At 39.3% G+C, this 16186-nt stretch overlaps 1 protein-coding gene across 2 annotated transcripts; it reads right to left on the bottom strand.

Moving 5' to 3' along the window:
• Positions 1-1644: 1644 nt before the first annotated feature.
• TMEM175 (transmembrane protein 175) lies at positions 1645-14792 on the bottom strand. 2 transcript variants are annotated; one of them, XM_061455056.1, is made up of 10 exons: positions 14604-14792; positions 14130-14168; positions 12927-13024; positions 10861-10912; positions 9706-9741; positions 8398-8481; positions 7636-7800; positions 6251-6329; positions 4440-4581; positions 1645-3900 (listed from the first exon to the last, which is right to left on the bottom strand). In XM_061455056.1, exons 1-10 carry the CDS (start codon positions 14751-14753, stop codon positions 3237-3239), a joined length of 1509 nt encoding a protein of 502 aa, XP_061311040.1. In that variant the 5' UTR covers positions 14754-14792; the 3' UTR covers positions 1645-3236. The 2 variants fall into 2 exon arrangements, with proteins under 2 accessions (XP_061311040.1, XP_061311041.1); XM_061455057.1 differs by lacking the exon at positions 12927-13024 and having other exon boundaries at positions 14604-14667.
• Between the last annotated feature and the right edge of the window lie 1394 nt (positions 14793-16186).

Consider the following 16186-nt stretch of genomic DNA (forward strand, 5'->3'; position numbering starts at 1 on the left):
CTAGCACTATCTGTATGCAAGGCAAAGATGACAGTGCTACAAGTGATTGTTATCATCTTTTAATGTCTTTTTAATGGATTAATCTTGAACTTGAAACCATTAATGAGGCTAACTGGCCTGAACAAATGAAGCAGCTGTCATTATGGGATCACCGTTGTGAGCTGAGAGACAGCAGGCTTTTAAAACACCCTCCCATGCATTACCATAGTTTGTCCAACGTGACCTATTTGGTTTATGAGGCAGTTGTTCCTGACTGGCAGTACCAGTATCACAGGCAAAAATTTCCGTGTCATCAGAAGGAAAGTTTTACTGCAACATTTTACTACAATTTTACTTGTTTTCAGGATATTTAATTAAAACTATTATTCTGGCAAAGAAGGCCAGCAGTCTCCTGGACTTAGGAACCTAAGTGCCCTTGACTGGCAGGTCAAGGGGGGTGAGTGATCAGAGTATATATAGTGTGCAGTGTACAGTTCTGCCCTCCCCAGTACAGGAGAGACATGGACATTCAAAAATGAGTCCATCAAAGGGCAGTGGAGGGGATGCAGGGACTAGAGAGTGTCTTGTGCAAGGAGAGACTGAGAGCTGGGACTATGCAGCCTACAAGAGAAGGATTGGGGGGTTCTCATAAATGTTCTGAATGCCTGATAGGGAGGAGCAAAGACTGAGGCACTCTTCTCCTTGGTGCCCAGAGATGGGATGAGATCAATGGACACAAACTGAAATGCAACAAATCCTTTTAAATGGAAGAAAAATGTACCCTTTTTTTAAACTCTGGGGGCAACTGGACATTCAAGCAGGTTGACCTGCTGAGTGGTTCTGGTGTCTCCATCTGTACAGATGCTCAAAGTCTGACTGGATAAAGTCCTAAGCAACTAACTTGAGCTGAGGCTTAAACAGGAAGGTTGGACTAGACAGTCTCCAGGGGTCCCTTCCAACCTCATCCATTCTATGATTTTGGGATTATAATCATGATGCTTTACTTTTCTAGAGATGAAAACCCGTGGTCATTAGTAATTATGTAAAGAGCAGCTAGTTACAGTTAGGTTGGGAATGTTCTTCCTACTTGAGAATCACGCAATTCAAATTAATGTCTCATTCTGAAATGCAGTTTGTTTCTCCAGAACTTCCCAAAAGTATTAGAGTAATCCTAAATCAATTCTGTTTATACAAAACCTCAGGTCTAAGTTTGCCTTCAAGTTTAGGTTCTGAGATATTAGTAAATTTGATTTGAATAATGGTATCTTGACTACAGGCAAAGAGTCCAATTAGCCAATACACAGAAATTAACTACTCTTCAAAGCATCCTTGTAATGAAACTCCATGGTCAGATTCAGTTTCAGGTCTTGTCTTCTTCAAGTACCAACAGAATTAGAAGCAGCATTTCTTTACATCACATTACAAGCTTTAGGGTGTTTCATAGAAAATCACAATGATTGAGGTTGGAAGGGACCTTGATGATTTTGAATGGAAAAAAAGTATGTCTGACATAATTTTAACTGTAGACATCAGACTTCACTTTCACCAACAGAACCAAAATAAAGGGCTAGAAGATTTGATTTTTTTTCACTGATGAAAATTTATTACAAATACACATATTCACTGTTTATTATGTGCCTGCTACACATTAGAAACAAAACCATATAGAACCAAAAGTGCTTTTATTAAATATCAGAAAAACACTGTGATACAAATGCAATGCAAAATCCTCCCAAAAGTCATTTTACCTCAGACAGGTATAAACTCCCTTGGATATCTGAACATACTCTCTCACAAGAAGTATGCAATACTACAATTACATATTGGTATCAGGGTGCTTCAAACCAAAAGCACAAGTGCTTTCAAGACTGATCTCAACTGAAGTGAGATACCAGAATTTATCTTCACTAAGAATTACTCCAGACATAGTTTGCTACAGTATTTTTAATTCTTTCTTTTTTAAAGGAACAACAAAATCCCTCAAGTGCCTTTAAATATGGCATTAAAATTGTCAGGCACTAAGACAGTTCAAGATACAAACTACAGGCTCTGCCAAAAAGAAATGTAAATGCTTCCAGGGCAGCCGGAGGCTAGATGACTTTGCCCATTCTTTCTGAACAGCTCTCTGCAGTGTAACTTTTGGTAGGCATAAAGCTTATTAAACTGAACATAAGTGTAGAAAAACTTCAACATGCCATGGACTGGAACCTTTACAGGGATAGGTTTTTTTGCTATCTTGCTCAGCAAGACTCAGAAATCTGTGTGATCCCTTGGTTAGCTTCTACTTAGGGAAAAACTCCTTACCTGATGGGGAACTCTTGTTTGTGGCAGGAAAGTCACACACTCTCTCTGAATATGACATAATGCCATCAGAATGGATGGAAAGATGTTCTCTCAATATGAAAACAGACACGAAGAGCCTGAGAAATCCAAATCTTTCATTTCAGATGAGCAACTGCTTCAGAACTGAAAATAATTTTACCTCTAGTCTTTGAATCACCTCTCTGGGAGATACTAAAGCTGGTTCAAACCTTGGATACATAACCACATGCATCCTCACGTGTTAAATGCACCTTTTTTTTTTTTTTTTTTTTCTTTTAGAAGAGCAGATATGCCTGAAGAACTTGTGTGCAGCTAGCCTTGAAGGCTGCACATGGTCACAATTGCGACTCCCATCTAAACCCATACTCTGCACAACTCAAACACAAGTAACTTTCAAAATGCCATCACAAGTTCTTGACTATAAAGAAGAGACATTGTAACCTTAAAAAAAAAGGGTGATGAAAGGGGACGGAGTAGCGATCTGTGTAACATGATGCACTATCTAGAAATGCAGAGGTCTCCATGCCTTTCAAGCCTTGCTCCCCATCTTACAGTAGCACAGCCAGCTTCTGTACCTGTGTTTGGCTGCCATAATTGCTGCCCTATGTCAGAAAAAAAAGGACATTTTGCAGGGCATGTGTTTGTGCACTTCTTAATTGATCGTCAGTGCAGTTACATGTCAAGCAGCATTTTTTTCATAAGGGTAACTCTAAAGGAAGGGGAACATGCTTTTCTTTGTATCCCCTATTTACCCAATTATTTCAGTTACAGGTTTTGGAGACAGGGTCTCAAGCATGACCAGCTAAAACTTAAAATATGCCCCAGTTATGGCCAATGAAGGCTTTAGTTTAGGTCAGTATAATCCAAACATGAAGATTACGTGAGTCAGAAGAACTGAAGTTAATATTCTAACTTCACATGCACTGCACAGAAATTCAGGACAGTGGTTCAGTAGGAGACAGACATGCCTCCTCTTCTTCTAATAATACAACCTTCCGTCTGGAGAGAGACATCACAGACCTTAGGACAGTTAAAGCAATTCTAACAAAAATGCGCAAGGCAAGAAAAGCAAATGGGATTACAATCTGCATAAGATGGAAAATTGCTGTGCTAAATTCACTTAACAAGCATGTTAGAAAGAAGACCCCAAGGCTTACACAAGGGTAGAGAGCCAGCTTGGCAAACATGAAAGCATGCTCCTTGCCACCATATCTAGCAAAAGGATGCAAAGTTTCCCTTTCATGGAGAAGGGCTGTAGTCCATATTGCAAACTGAAATATGCTGGCAAAGAAAGTGATAACACAGCTGACCTGAATGGCTTCTATTTCATTGTGAGACTTCTCTGCAAACTCACTGGTCAGCTGGTAAGCTAGTGGAAGCCCACCAATGAAAGCCAATGAAAGTATGTTAAGCAGTCCCATTAATCGTGTAGCTTTTGTTACATAAAGGAAAAGTGAGTGATGGACAAACCACAGGAGACCAATGGTTACAAATGAGCCAAAGTATGCAAGGTAGTTTGGTCCATATTCACTTAAAGCTTCAAGAAGGCTGCCGTGGAATTTCTCCTCAACTTCTCTGGGATCAGGGACATTGTCTTCACTGTGGAGAGAAAACTTACTTTACTTTGCATATTACCGTTATAAAAACACATCTGAAGCAAAACTGAACTACACTGTTTACTTTGAGCAAGCAGAGAACAACAGGCATCCACTTTGTATTTCTCCAATTTGTGACTTAGAAACAGCATTTCAAATAACAGCTCTGCAAATAAATTAGATCTGAAAGGAAGTCCCAATCTAAGTTGGCATTCCATTCTACTTCCATGTAGTAAAGTTGCCTCAGTGACTAAATACCTTTTTTTTGATAAAAGCTTTGTATCTGAAAACATGACTAAGCAAAACTGAAACTTTGTTCTTTAAAAGTGTCTACCCCAGGACACATTACGTAGACTTAAGATCACTACTACTGAAACGTGGGCATTAGAATTATCTTTTCTTTGTGTTTTTTTTTCAGAAAATCATACTCAAAGTAACCATTGCAGGTTTTAGAAGTCAAGGACAATGGAAATAATTTTATTTCCTCAAAAGTTAGTATTATATTTAATAACAGAAAGCGTAAGAGGCAACACAAAGCCTTACCATATATCCAAAATGAGCAGGGTTGCTACAATAGCATAGACTCCATCACTGAATCCTTCGATTCGTTCCTTACTTAGAGGCTCACTGAGGTAAAAAGTGAAGGTTTCTAAGCTGTGGTGTTCCTCCTCTTCATCTCTACGACCTGGAAACAAACACCAGACAAAATCAGATAGTATAAAAAGACAAAATCAGATAGTGTAAAATAGGTATTTAAACAACCTATTGTGACCTCCCTTTCTTTTTCTCTCCACCTGCCAAAATCTCTCTGTAGAAAGAAGGCTGTCATGCATCCACACAGGTCAGTCACTCCATTTTTTTGGAGCTGTGCCTCTCCCTGAAGTTTATGTTGCTTCAGGGCCCAAAAAGCCCTGTCCTTTAAACTGTATGGCAGACCATTTCCACCAAGTGAATAAAACTCAAAAGCTGTAATTGAACCAAACATTTGAGCTAAACAAATTGCAAAGCCCTAATAGCTGTAGGTCTTCTACTGCATGAGATTAAAAACCCACTGGAGGATGCATTGGAACATCAAATAACCTTCTTTAAAATAAATCCAATCTTTGGACAAAAGCTAGGGACTGGATTCTGAACTGGCCAACTAGCCAAGTTGCACCACTTCAGCAGTATGGACTGGATGAAGAAAAAACCTCCAGCTTCCAGAGGAATTAGAGAAACTGAATGAAAAGCAAGTATAACCACAACTCAGTAAACAGAGCATTAATTTAAGTTAGTTAGCCATACAACAGGGTGAGATGTATCTGACTGCACACCACAGTGCCCCCATCATAACAGGCACAAGCATTGTTCCTACGTGTTTATTCTCTGGCTCTGAGTCTGGCTTTAGCTGTTTCACAGCATTTCTGCCTAATATTGCTGCCACATGGGGGAGTCGAAGGAATGTTCCTAAATGCAATGTAGACAGTTGGACTTCTGCTAGGCTGAACAACAGCAGAAGCACAAAGGTGTTACTCTTCTGACTCAGCCTGGGAGTGGCAGTTCAAAAGACGTCATCTGTTCAGTGTTTTTGTGGTCGGTTTATATTGGACTCAAAAAGGGGCACTCCACTTTGAGTGCAATCTATTCAGCCAAATATAGATTGCATGATACCACCTCTTCCTCTGTTCTAGCACTGGCAACCTCCTCAGCTCAGTTTAAGAACAGTTCTAGCTGCCGGTGTGGTTGTGCATTTGTTAGTGCTGACGCAAGAGGGCACAAGAAACGTAAGCAAGGAGTGTGAGGGAAGGAAGCACGCACTTGAGACGACTTAAGCCATATGTGAAGGCATAACTTTAGACCACAGCAGTTAGATTAATGAGATGGAACACCTTAAATAATTAATTGTCCTGAACACATTTAATTTATAGGTACTCTTCTTGCCAGTTTGAAAATGTGGGACCATAAAGTATTGTGGGGAAGAAAGTGATACAAGCATAGAGCTTGCTTCCTGTTTTCTTCAATCTCCATTCTCCCTTTTTAGGACAAAAGGTTTAGATGGTCTGCAGCCGTCATTCATGTACTTGTGTGTGTGTACATGCATGTGCATATTCAAGACAAAACAGACAACTTTTCTACTCAGAAGTGCTCTTTGAATGTGTTGTGCCTTACACAAATCTAGTCACAAATTAAGGTAAATGAGGCAGCACGACAGAAACTGTTTGGATGAAGCAGACAGTTCAATAAATGCCAAATCACTACGTTCCCAGTATGAAAATGGAAGTACAACTAGAACTACTTCATTTCAGGCTGTCTGGATAACATGTTGGCAACCTAATAATGTATCTGGACAAATACCCATGAATACTGTTACTCACCAACAATCTTAGTTTTACACCACGTAGTGAATCGAGTGAGATGTGGAAAAATGATTACGAGCCCAAGAAGTACATAAGACTATGGAGAGAAAGTGAATACGGTTTAAATTTTGTTACCAAAATATAAATTACCTTCCAAGTTTAGCATGAAACTATTGCTCTCAATCCTCAGGTATTGTCACATTCAGAAAAACAAATTCTGACTTGATTACATGTAAAAGGCGCATGTGAAATGCACATGCACCTCCTGAATTTTGCATGTGCAACTTGAAACTTTTTGATAGCTAATTTAGTACCAGAATGAAGCAAGATAAAACAAGAAGGGAAATAATTCTGCTAACAAAATGTAGTAATGACTTCATTGGAAGTTGGAGAACTAACCTGTCTGATCCTTATGGGTCCCTTCCAACTGGAGATACTCTATGATTCTATGATTCTACTACTTATGTCCCAAAGACACCTAAGTGGGTCTTGAGTGATGCACAGGCTTTGCACAAGAGCAACTTGGAGACTATTTTCATTGTTACTAATATTAAAGAAAATATACTAGTGAACAAGGCATGGGAGAAGAGGGAAGTAAGGGTTTTAGAGGAAAACATATTTGCAGTTTAAATTAGGCATTTTCACATTTGGATTCATAACTGTCCCAATTCCTCCCAAATCTGGGTATTATTTAAACACTGCTAATTCCCATGGGATTTTTCTCAAAATTCTTTTAAATCCAGCTTTTCCTAAAGAATAAGAGGAAAGAAAGCTCAGGTTACATCAAAAAACTAGATTTCGGTTCCAAGCAGGAGTTCTGAGAAAGATAAAAGCTATTAATAAGTAGGAGCAACTCCCTGTAACTTCTAAAGATGGCAGAGAAGAAGGCTGCCTCAGAGCAGGTCTTAGCCAAAACCATTTTTTTTGAAATGCAGGTTGGCTAACTAGTCTGCTTATTCTGTTTGCTCTTACACTCCGAGTGCAGCAATTACATTTACTTGCCTTCAGTTTGTGCAGTGTGATACTTACTTCATATAACCATACACATTATCTCACCTACTTCTGATAAGCAAGATGCTAAGTTACAGTTTAGAAGACCTATTTTGAATTAAGAGAAGCATTAAAAAAAAAAAGTAAATCAGGCACAGAAACTAAAGTTAATACTGTAGCAGAATATTCTTTCAAAACTGTCCATATCATGGATCAAATAATTACGGATTGGTATCTGTAAATTGAACACTTCAACAGAAAATAGCAGCCATGATTACAGCACCACAGAACTGGCATATTAAGTTGACTTAAGTCTGCATATTTAACATAGGTACAATTATTTTAATACAGAGTCCTAAATACAAGTAATATAAACTGCTGCATCAAAGTTTTCAGTTAACTGGAGAACTTACCAAAGGAATAAAGAAAAAAGAGCAGATTGCTGCTAAAAAGCATAAAATCGGTCCTCTGAGGATAATCTTTAAGATATGACGTTTATAGAAATTCTGATTTTCAGACACCTGTATCTGTTGATTAAGTAAGTGTGGGTGATAAAATCCATATGCTACTATCACAGCCTGCAAGAAGAAGAGCATTACTGATGTTATTACATATAAGTACATGCAGCTTATCAAATGTAAATCCATAAATCAACAAATTCCAAACCACTCGCAAAATTATTCTTCACTCCCACATGGAGGGCTGATCTTAGAAACTCTGAGATTTCACCATACACTGCATGTCAAGATTTTGTCTCCTCTAAAAATCCATGTCATGACCATAGATTTTAATGAAGTGGAATAGGGAATATGAAGTGACAAGGACTGAGACTGAAAGACCATGTTCACTCAGCTATGGCTGCACAGCTCAGTAATAACCTCAACAGGAAAAGTCAATTGCTATTTGCCCAAGAAATTTTAAAGAGTGGGAAAGGAATTATTATTTTGTAGACTTTGAGAACAGCTGATTTAGTGACACAGATCAGCTTCACATGACAATGCAACCTTTCATCTTACATACAGATACTATGTTATTACAACCGACACAACTTTGAGAAAGAATGCTGTACAAACAAAAAAACCCATTTAGCAATTACCCATAGTTAATAAACATATTTTAGTTCTACCAAAGAAAATCTATTTAAAAGTGAAAATTTAAATAGATGGCTGCAATACCTGTATAAGGCCAATGACAACAGCACAGACACTGAACAGGAAAATGCCAAAAGGTACCTCTGGAAAAGAGGCCATTAAGGAAAACTAGAAAAAAAAAAGAATGCAACTAGATAAAATATTTAAGAAGCAATGTAGGAATAACCATAGAGAAACAGAAGCACTCTTCATTTGATATTGAAACTCAAAAGCCTAAACAGTGTGTTGCATTCCAACATAATTCCACTCAGTGCAATTTCTATCCACAAACACAGGCAGGCATCCCAACCAAAGACATATAGAGAGACGGCTTTATGTTGATACTGCAAAACCTGAACCTCTCTGACACTATCTCCATAATAACTACAGACTGGCTTGTAGCTGTGCATAATGTTTAACAGTAGTTTCAGTGGGAAAAAAAGTTGATAGTTGGGAAAATTTGTTTTGAAGAACCTTTTTGAACCTTTTAATTTCTCTACCTCCGTGGCTCCCTGTTGTATTAATTTATCCAGTTTCATTAAAGGAGGGAGGAAAGCATGGTTTAGTACCAGGGTAACATTGAAAACCTTCCAAAAATTACTTCAGCTTCAAGTCAAAGTAAAAAAACTATGTTCTGTTGCTGACAGAGATAATTTTAATGACCACAGCCTTATTCTTTCCAGCCTAACATTTCTATATATATAATGTAAAACATATTTGCAGAGAAAAGGATGCCTCTCATATAAATCTGTTCTACACATACAATAAAAATCAAGATGCATTTTAATCAACTGTTTTGTTCTGCTAATATGGTGTTCAGCTGCAAATATTCTTGCCAGGTATAAAGGTTACCTAACCAAAAATTGTGCAGAACATCAGATTTGCAGATTTGCAGATGAATGAATGTCTGTCAGAATCAACCTTGCTGTCAAGTCAAAATGATACCAAAAACTGTCTAGGTTACAAAAGGAAAATATTCTATCATCCAAATCGGAGTTTGAAACACAGCTTTAGCTCCCTTACAAAAATGTAAAAACTACCATCAGACAACTCCAACATTTTTTGATACAGATGTTTTTTCAACAAGAAATCACAGGAAACTACGACTTCCTGTGATTTTAACTTTTCTTCCACAATACCCATTTTCTGCCTGGTCTGTAACATGCAGTGACTGGAGGTTATAACGTCCTTATGAATTTAAAAAAAGTAAGGCTTAACTATTACAATGGATTCAGGGTTTATACAACAGTAACGCTTTTCTGGGTTTCTGAATACTTTAGTAAAGTCTCTCCAAATAAATGAAGAACCCCCCCTGTAATTTAAACATATGTCAAATTTTAGAAAACTACTTACTGTGTATGGCAAGAAAGTTATGATCATCATACAAGCCTAAGAAAAAAAAAGTGTACTGAAACACTAGGCAAAATACAAAGCAAGGAATTCCATCATTAAAGGTACGTCCAGAGAATGCAACACAAACAGATCAAATACTTGTGCTGTATCGTGAAAAAAACATATTTCTAAAGTTGCTGAGCTTTGACTGTAACAAACGGATAGTTTTGTACACATTTTCCATGTTTGCTATCTATTCTGCACAGGCTTATTTTAGAAAACACTACAGTTTTGTTACCAATACCACAGGCAAAAGTTTTGCTGTGGTTCTTAACAGACTTCTTTGAAAACTATCAATGCCAAGAGTATCACACCTTCTAAAGAGGAGTTTCTGGTTTGTGGAAAACATTTATCTCAAATTACAAATACTCCATATGTAAGGAAGCCAAATTTAAAAGAAAAAGCCACCTCAAGCACAAAGAAATGCATTGCTTTGAAAACTACATTAGATAAGAATTACAAGAATATGTTCACCATTGCAGCATCCCCATTACAACCACTAGTAACCAAGATATTACAGGGTGGCTTGTAAAAAAAAAATAAAAAATCAAAAAATGTAAATAAATGGAGAAGTTTCAAGAGATAAGATTTAGGCAAGCATAAAGCTCAAAACACTGATTTAGAGATTGGTATCTCAGTGGTAGGTTTTGAAAGATCACATAATCCTGTTTCAGATAAGCTTCTGAATTGCTTCTGGACAACTTAACAGAGAAATGTCTAAATACTGTAATTCAAACCTACCACTAAGATTTTTTTATTTCTTTTTTTTTTTCCACCAAAGACATAGCATTTAATGTTCTTAAGTCTGGAGGACAGATACTTCAGCTGAACAGAGATGAACAATCAAAAGCTTTTGCCATAGGTGCCTCTCCAGTTCCCTCAGACGAACTTCAGACTAACCTGCTGCAGAGCTTCTTTTGGCTTATAGTAAAACGTGGAAGTTAAAAGCAAGTTAGTTACCAATCAGCCACTCTGGCAGGGAGGAATTCAAACTCTTTACATCCTCCCAACTTGGAAATTTTGCAGAATTATGTTATTTTGGATATGTACATACAGACTTAGAAAAATTGACCTATACTTGCTAGTTAAATACCCAGTTTATTTGACAAGACTCACCAGATTTAGAAGAGCGAGGACATCATCTATAAGCTCTATCACCTGAAACAACCTTTCAAGGCAAGACAAGATACTATGAACAAGCCGGCTCCCAAAATAAATTTTACAACACTATAAAATTGTACATTTATGGTATTATAGGACAACCTGATTTCCTTTCATCCAGAATTTATACAAGTAGTCCAAAACTTTAGCTCAAGCATGGAAGTAATTTCTTAGAAAGCTCTAAAAAGAGAGATATGAACAGTCAATCTCAATCATGGAGAAGTTATTAAGAGCATTTCTATTTGAAGGGCAAGTGGCATATGATGTAGCAAACTGGCTTCCTTCCAACTCTATCCTTCCTCTACACCTGAAATTACGTATTTACTTTGAATTAAATTTCACTGTTAACAGTCAGTTCATCTGTGAAGTTATCCAGATGTCAGTTCTCACCCATCAAGTTACATATCGTAAATCTAACAAGGCAGTGAGCTACAAATGGATAAAATTCCTTGGAAAATAGAAGATACGGGGATGATTCAGAAGCAGGAGTTAAGAATGATTTTCTGGAGAACTTGCACTTCACTATAGGATGAAATGCAGCCAAGTCACAGGGCAGAGTACTGGTGTGCTTTCTCCCACTGCAGTTTGTTTCAGAACATCTTTATCTTTTGCCACCTGACACATCTGGGACAGGACAGCTAGCAAACTGCTGGTGAGCTGCACAAGACTTGGGAGCCACAGGACACCTATCATCAGCGGTCAATCACCTATTTACTTCAACACAGGCAAGGCTCAGAATGAACGGGAGACTGACAACCTGTGTTCACTGCTCAACCAAATGCTCCTGAAGCATGAACAAAGGCAGACTTTCACCAGCAGGCACTGTCCACTGCTCACACAAGAATATGAGTGAGCCTATTTGATACTCTGATGCCAAAATAAAACTACAGGCACCAGACTGACTTTTAGCTTGTCAGATGAAGCAGTGATGTGTAGGGATCTGAGGCCTGCAGTAGCACTGCACAGATCTTCCAGAGCAGATTCAGATGTTCAGAGTCCATCCAGAGTCCCAGATTTTTCTTTGTCTCATATTGCCATGTGAAGAGCTATTATTCTGATTTTCTCTGAGTTTTACTTTGGAGAACAGAGGCAAATTCATGCTGTGAGTGCCAAAGTATTTTTAGAATTTTAAGGCTTAAAATTATTTCTCCTGAACATACAGCATAGGGTTGTTTGGTTTGGTTTTGGTTTTGTTTTTTTTTTTTACACAAAGATGATAAGCTTTTCTTCCAAACTGCCCCACATCTTGTAAATGAAATTCCTGCTTCACAGAAGTGTTGCTTAGAATCAATAGAACCAATCACCCTCCAGAAAAACCCAACTATGCAAAGACTATGCCTTGGCATTTACTTATGCAGGCAGTGTGATGTATCAGCTTCAAGTACTGAATTACAGTTGTACACCTCTGTTAGAACACAGATAATCCACTTTATAAATATTACTATATTCTTTAACTTCAAAATTCAAACAAAAATTGCCCTCATTCCAATATGATGTTTGCACATCAATTGCTTTTTAACTACCAAGACACGGGCAGGTGATGGTGTCCACAGCTTGTAAAATGCAGCATCTGCAATACTGCAATTGATTTTGTGAGAAGCATTGCTCAGAACTGAGAGACAGAAGTTTTGGGCCAGCTGTATTAACAGCAGTTCATCTATTTGTGTAGCACACAAGTTATGAAGTAGTTAGTTAGCTGAAGCATAGTTAGAAATTTAATTCCGTCTAGAATATGAAGTAAAATGAAGAGCAACTCTAATTTCAGATATATATATAATGCTTGGTTTTGGTTTTCTCTGTATCACTGTGTATCACTTACACCACTGCAAGTGGTATAAGAGTACAGTTATTCACTGCTTACAGTTATTCATTGCATTTCTTTACAATTATTTTTTTATGTTATCCAACAAAAGAGAATTCAGAAATTTATCAGCAAGACAGAAATGTATCACACACATGGTTATTTCCTGTCCTTTTAAACAGGTTTTTTGTAACTTTGGGGTTAAACACTCTGTTCTTACCTTACATGAGCTGCCCATGCCACTGTGACTATTAAGAAGGTCATTAAGTATACTGCAATTTTTGCTAGAAGAAGTTGCTGAACACTTTCACCTAGTTTCTGAAACAGAAAGTGAAATGCAGAGACAGAGAAAGGGAAGTTAAATGTTACATTGTGACATTATTAGCAGTATCTGCAAATAAGGAAAGTCATGCAGCTGTGTTAACATATTTTTTGAAAATGCCTGCCAAGAGTACAGTTCTCTTCCATCTTTTTACTACGATGCGGAGAAACTGGTTTACTAGACACTTGTAAGTGTGCTGAAATGTGTAGTTAGTGGCATATGAGGTACCAACACATCTCTCCAGTCTGTTTCCCAATGCTCTGTTCACCGTGCGATTCATTTATGCACTCTCTCATCACTGCTACTGTAATAACACATTTCAGGGGAGGGCTGGCCACAAAATGTCTCTTATGTTTTCTTAGCACAGACTTGCAGCATAGAAGCAGGTAACATGTTAACAGTGAGGAAGGGGAGGGCTTAACCACAACAAATTTTTCATGTACCACCACAATGGCTTAAATAGACTCTTGGCATATTTGCAGTGTTACTGTTCATACCTGGGCTTCCTTAACTAAATGATACAAAACATTTGCATCTAGGTCTGGTTTTAAGAGCAGAAAAAAACCAAACAAAATCCTGATTAAAAAGAACCCACTCATTTATCAAATGATTAATTTATGTCTCCTAACATTCCTGTTTGAGAAGTTTGTTTTCTGTAGGTTCTTTTTTCTACCTTTGCTTATCCTGATTACATTTATTATTAACTCGGTTTAAAACCCAGCATTCAGTTCACAGTATGTAAGCAACTTTGCTAAGTGCTGATGTACTACCAAAAAGAGCAGATGCTTTCTGAAAGATGCTTTGGTCAGATGGGCAGTTCATTTTTCACACAAAAGTAACTGGACAAAATCTATGGCCTACAATATACAGCTCATTCAGGTTTTATATCACAACTTCTGCAGATTACACAGATCTTGAGTATTTAAGCTCTTCACCCCAAGTTCAACAGATGTTTTTCCTAGGGGAAATTTCTGTTGGCTTTAATGTTATTTAATGGCCTGAGCTATTTGAAAGTCTGGCACTTGAAATGAAGCGGGGGTGCTAAATTAGGATGTTACATGTACTTGAACAGAAGATAATATAACAAAACACAAATGATACCTGATCGGGATGTATTTTTGTGTGAGCCACAGGCAAAATCTGAAACAACAGAACCTTATCAGTACATGACATTCTTCTCCTTACCGAGAGCTTTACTAAAACCCAACAGACAGCAGGTGCCCGCAAACTTCCGAATCACGAACCTACCAAGAGCCCGCAGTTCTGTAAGGACAACGCTGTCCCCGCCACCCCCCACATGCACCGCGACCCTGCACTGCGGCCAGGGAACAACCGCACACGGCTCTCCGAAAGCGCCGGGCAGGCACGGTCGCGACCTGGAGAGCCCGGCACCAGCTGCCGTTGCTCCAGTGCTTTCCCCTCGCCGGAGGGCCCCGGGCCTGGTCGCGCTGCCGGGGCACCGCTAGGCGCCAGCCTGCCCCGAGCCCCGCAGTCCCGCCGCCGCCGGCCCGCGGTCTGCGGCCGGGCCGGGCAGGCTCTACGCCACGGCCGGGCCGGGCCGGGCCGGGCGCTCACCATCACCGTGGCGATGATGGAGAGCAGCGCATCGCTGTAGGCCAACAGCCGGTGCGACGTCTGCGTGCTACTCCCCAGCTCCAGCTCCATGGCCCTGCCGCGCACCGCCACCGAGTCCGGGCACGGCACCGCGGCTCGCGTAGCCGACATTGCCGGGCTGCGCTCCACCCGCGGTGGGGGCGGTGCTCCCCCTCCCACTGGCCTCTCTGGGGCGGGAACCGCCGCCTCCTCCGGGGCGAGCCTCAGGTCTGCCGTGCGGGGAGCGGCTGTGCTGGTGTCTTGACGTCTGAAAACAGATGGCTGAGACAGTCTGAGGGCGCTGGGGGAAGAAGCAGTGCAATAAAGGATGCGTTAATATCTTAGCGCCACCAGAGCTTGTTACAAGCTGAAGTACAGACACCGAAGATTACGCTTACCAGAGGCTGTAGTGCCTGGAGATTCTCAGCTTCATTTATAGATCATATTTTAAAGTCATAGAATTACTGAATGGTTTGGGCTGCAAAGGATTTAAAGGTCATCCAGTTCTAACCCCTGCCATGGGCAGGGACACCTTCCACTAGAGCAGGTTGCTTCAACCTGGCCTTGAGCACTGCCAGGGATGAGGCAGCCACAGCTTCTGGGAGCACCCTGTGCCAGTGAGTCAGCAGCCTCACAAGGAAGAATTTATTCCTAATGTCTAAATCTAAATCTGCCATCTTTCAGTTTAAGGCCATTACTCTTTGCCCTGTCACTCCCTGCCCTTGTGAAAAGTCCCTTTCTCCTGTAGGACACAAGAGACACTTTATTTTCCTTTTTTTTTTTCACTTCTTTTTTTTCCTTCTCCATTCAAGACTGGGGTTGGATTCTACATGTACTGTACATTATAAAACATGCTGAGGAGCATATTTTGAATGGAATGTTGCACAAGACAGTGTAAAACACAAGTATTTTAGAATGCAGCATGAGTTCATGAAGGAGGAGACTGAAATTCTTCATATGAATTTTTTTTATGGTTTGTATGAAGTGTTTTATGAAACATGTAACTTGAGCTCAAAGTGTATTTATTAAACATAACTGAAGTACCTCCAGGCACGCAAATCTCTGTATGACTAGTTTAACTTTGTATTGTCTCACAATAAATTCTGAATCTAAAGAAAGGCAATGAAATAGATGAGTTAACTGATTTCATAGCACACTTCTGATTAACTGTGGTTTAAAGTCCTTCCTCTTTATTTTTCTCTTTCACACACACTTGAGCAATCACTGTCCTCTGAGAACAGGCGTTTTCTGGTGTTAAGTGCTCAAACCTATATTCCAAGGATTAAAAAAAAAAAAAAGGCAGAAAGAAAAAAAAAGGCAAAACCAAAAGGGGTGCAGATGTTGTTTTTTTTTTTTTCCTTCAACCAGTTACCTCTTCATGCATCGCTCTGTGGAGGGTGTTTTCCACCGAGGATGACTGGCCTGTTGCATCACACTAGCTACCGCTTGAGTTACCACTGGTAGGCAGTGCCTTTTCCAGTCATTCTTGCAGCTGAAATACAACTTAGCTTTATATTTTTGAGGGTTGGCTTTGACGCACTCATCTAAGTGCTTTGCCTTCATTA

Source organism: Pezoporus flaviventris, unplaced genomic scaffold (assembly GCF_033815535.1).
Source record: "Pezoporus flaviventris isolate CSIRO_AGI_PZ_B2104156 unplaced genomic scaffold, CSIRO_AGI_Pfla_v1 ptg000018l, whole genome shotgun sequence".
In the NCBI taxonomy this organism is placed as follows: domain Eukaryota; kingdom Metazoa; phylum Chordata; class Aves; order Psittaciformes; family Psittacidae; genus Pezoporus; species Pezoporus flaviventris.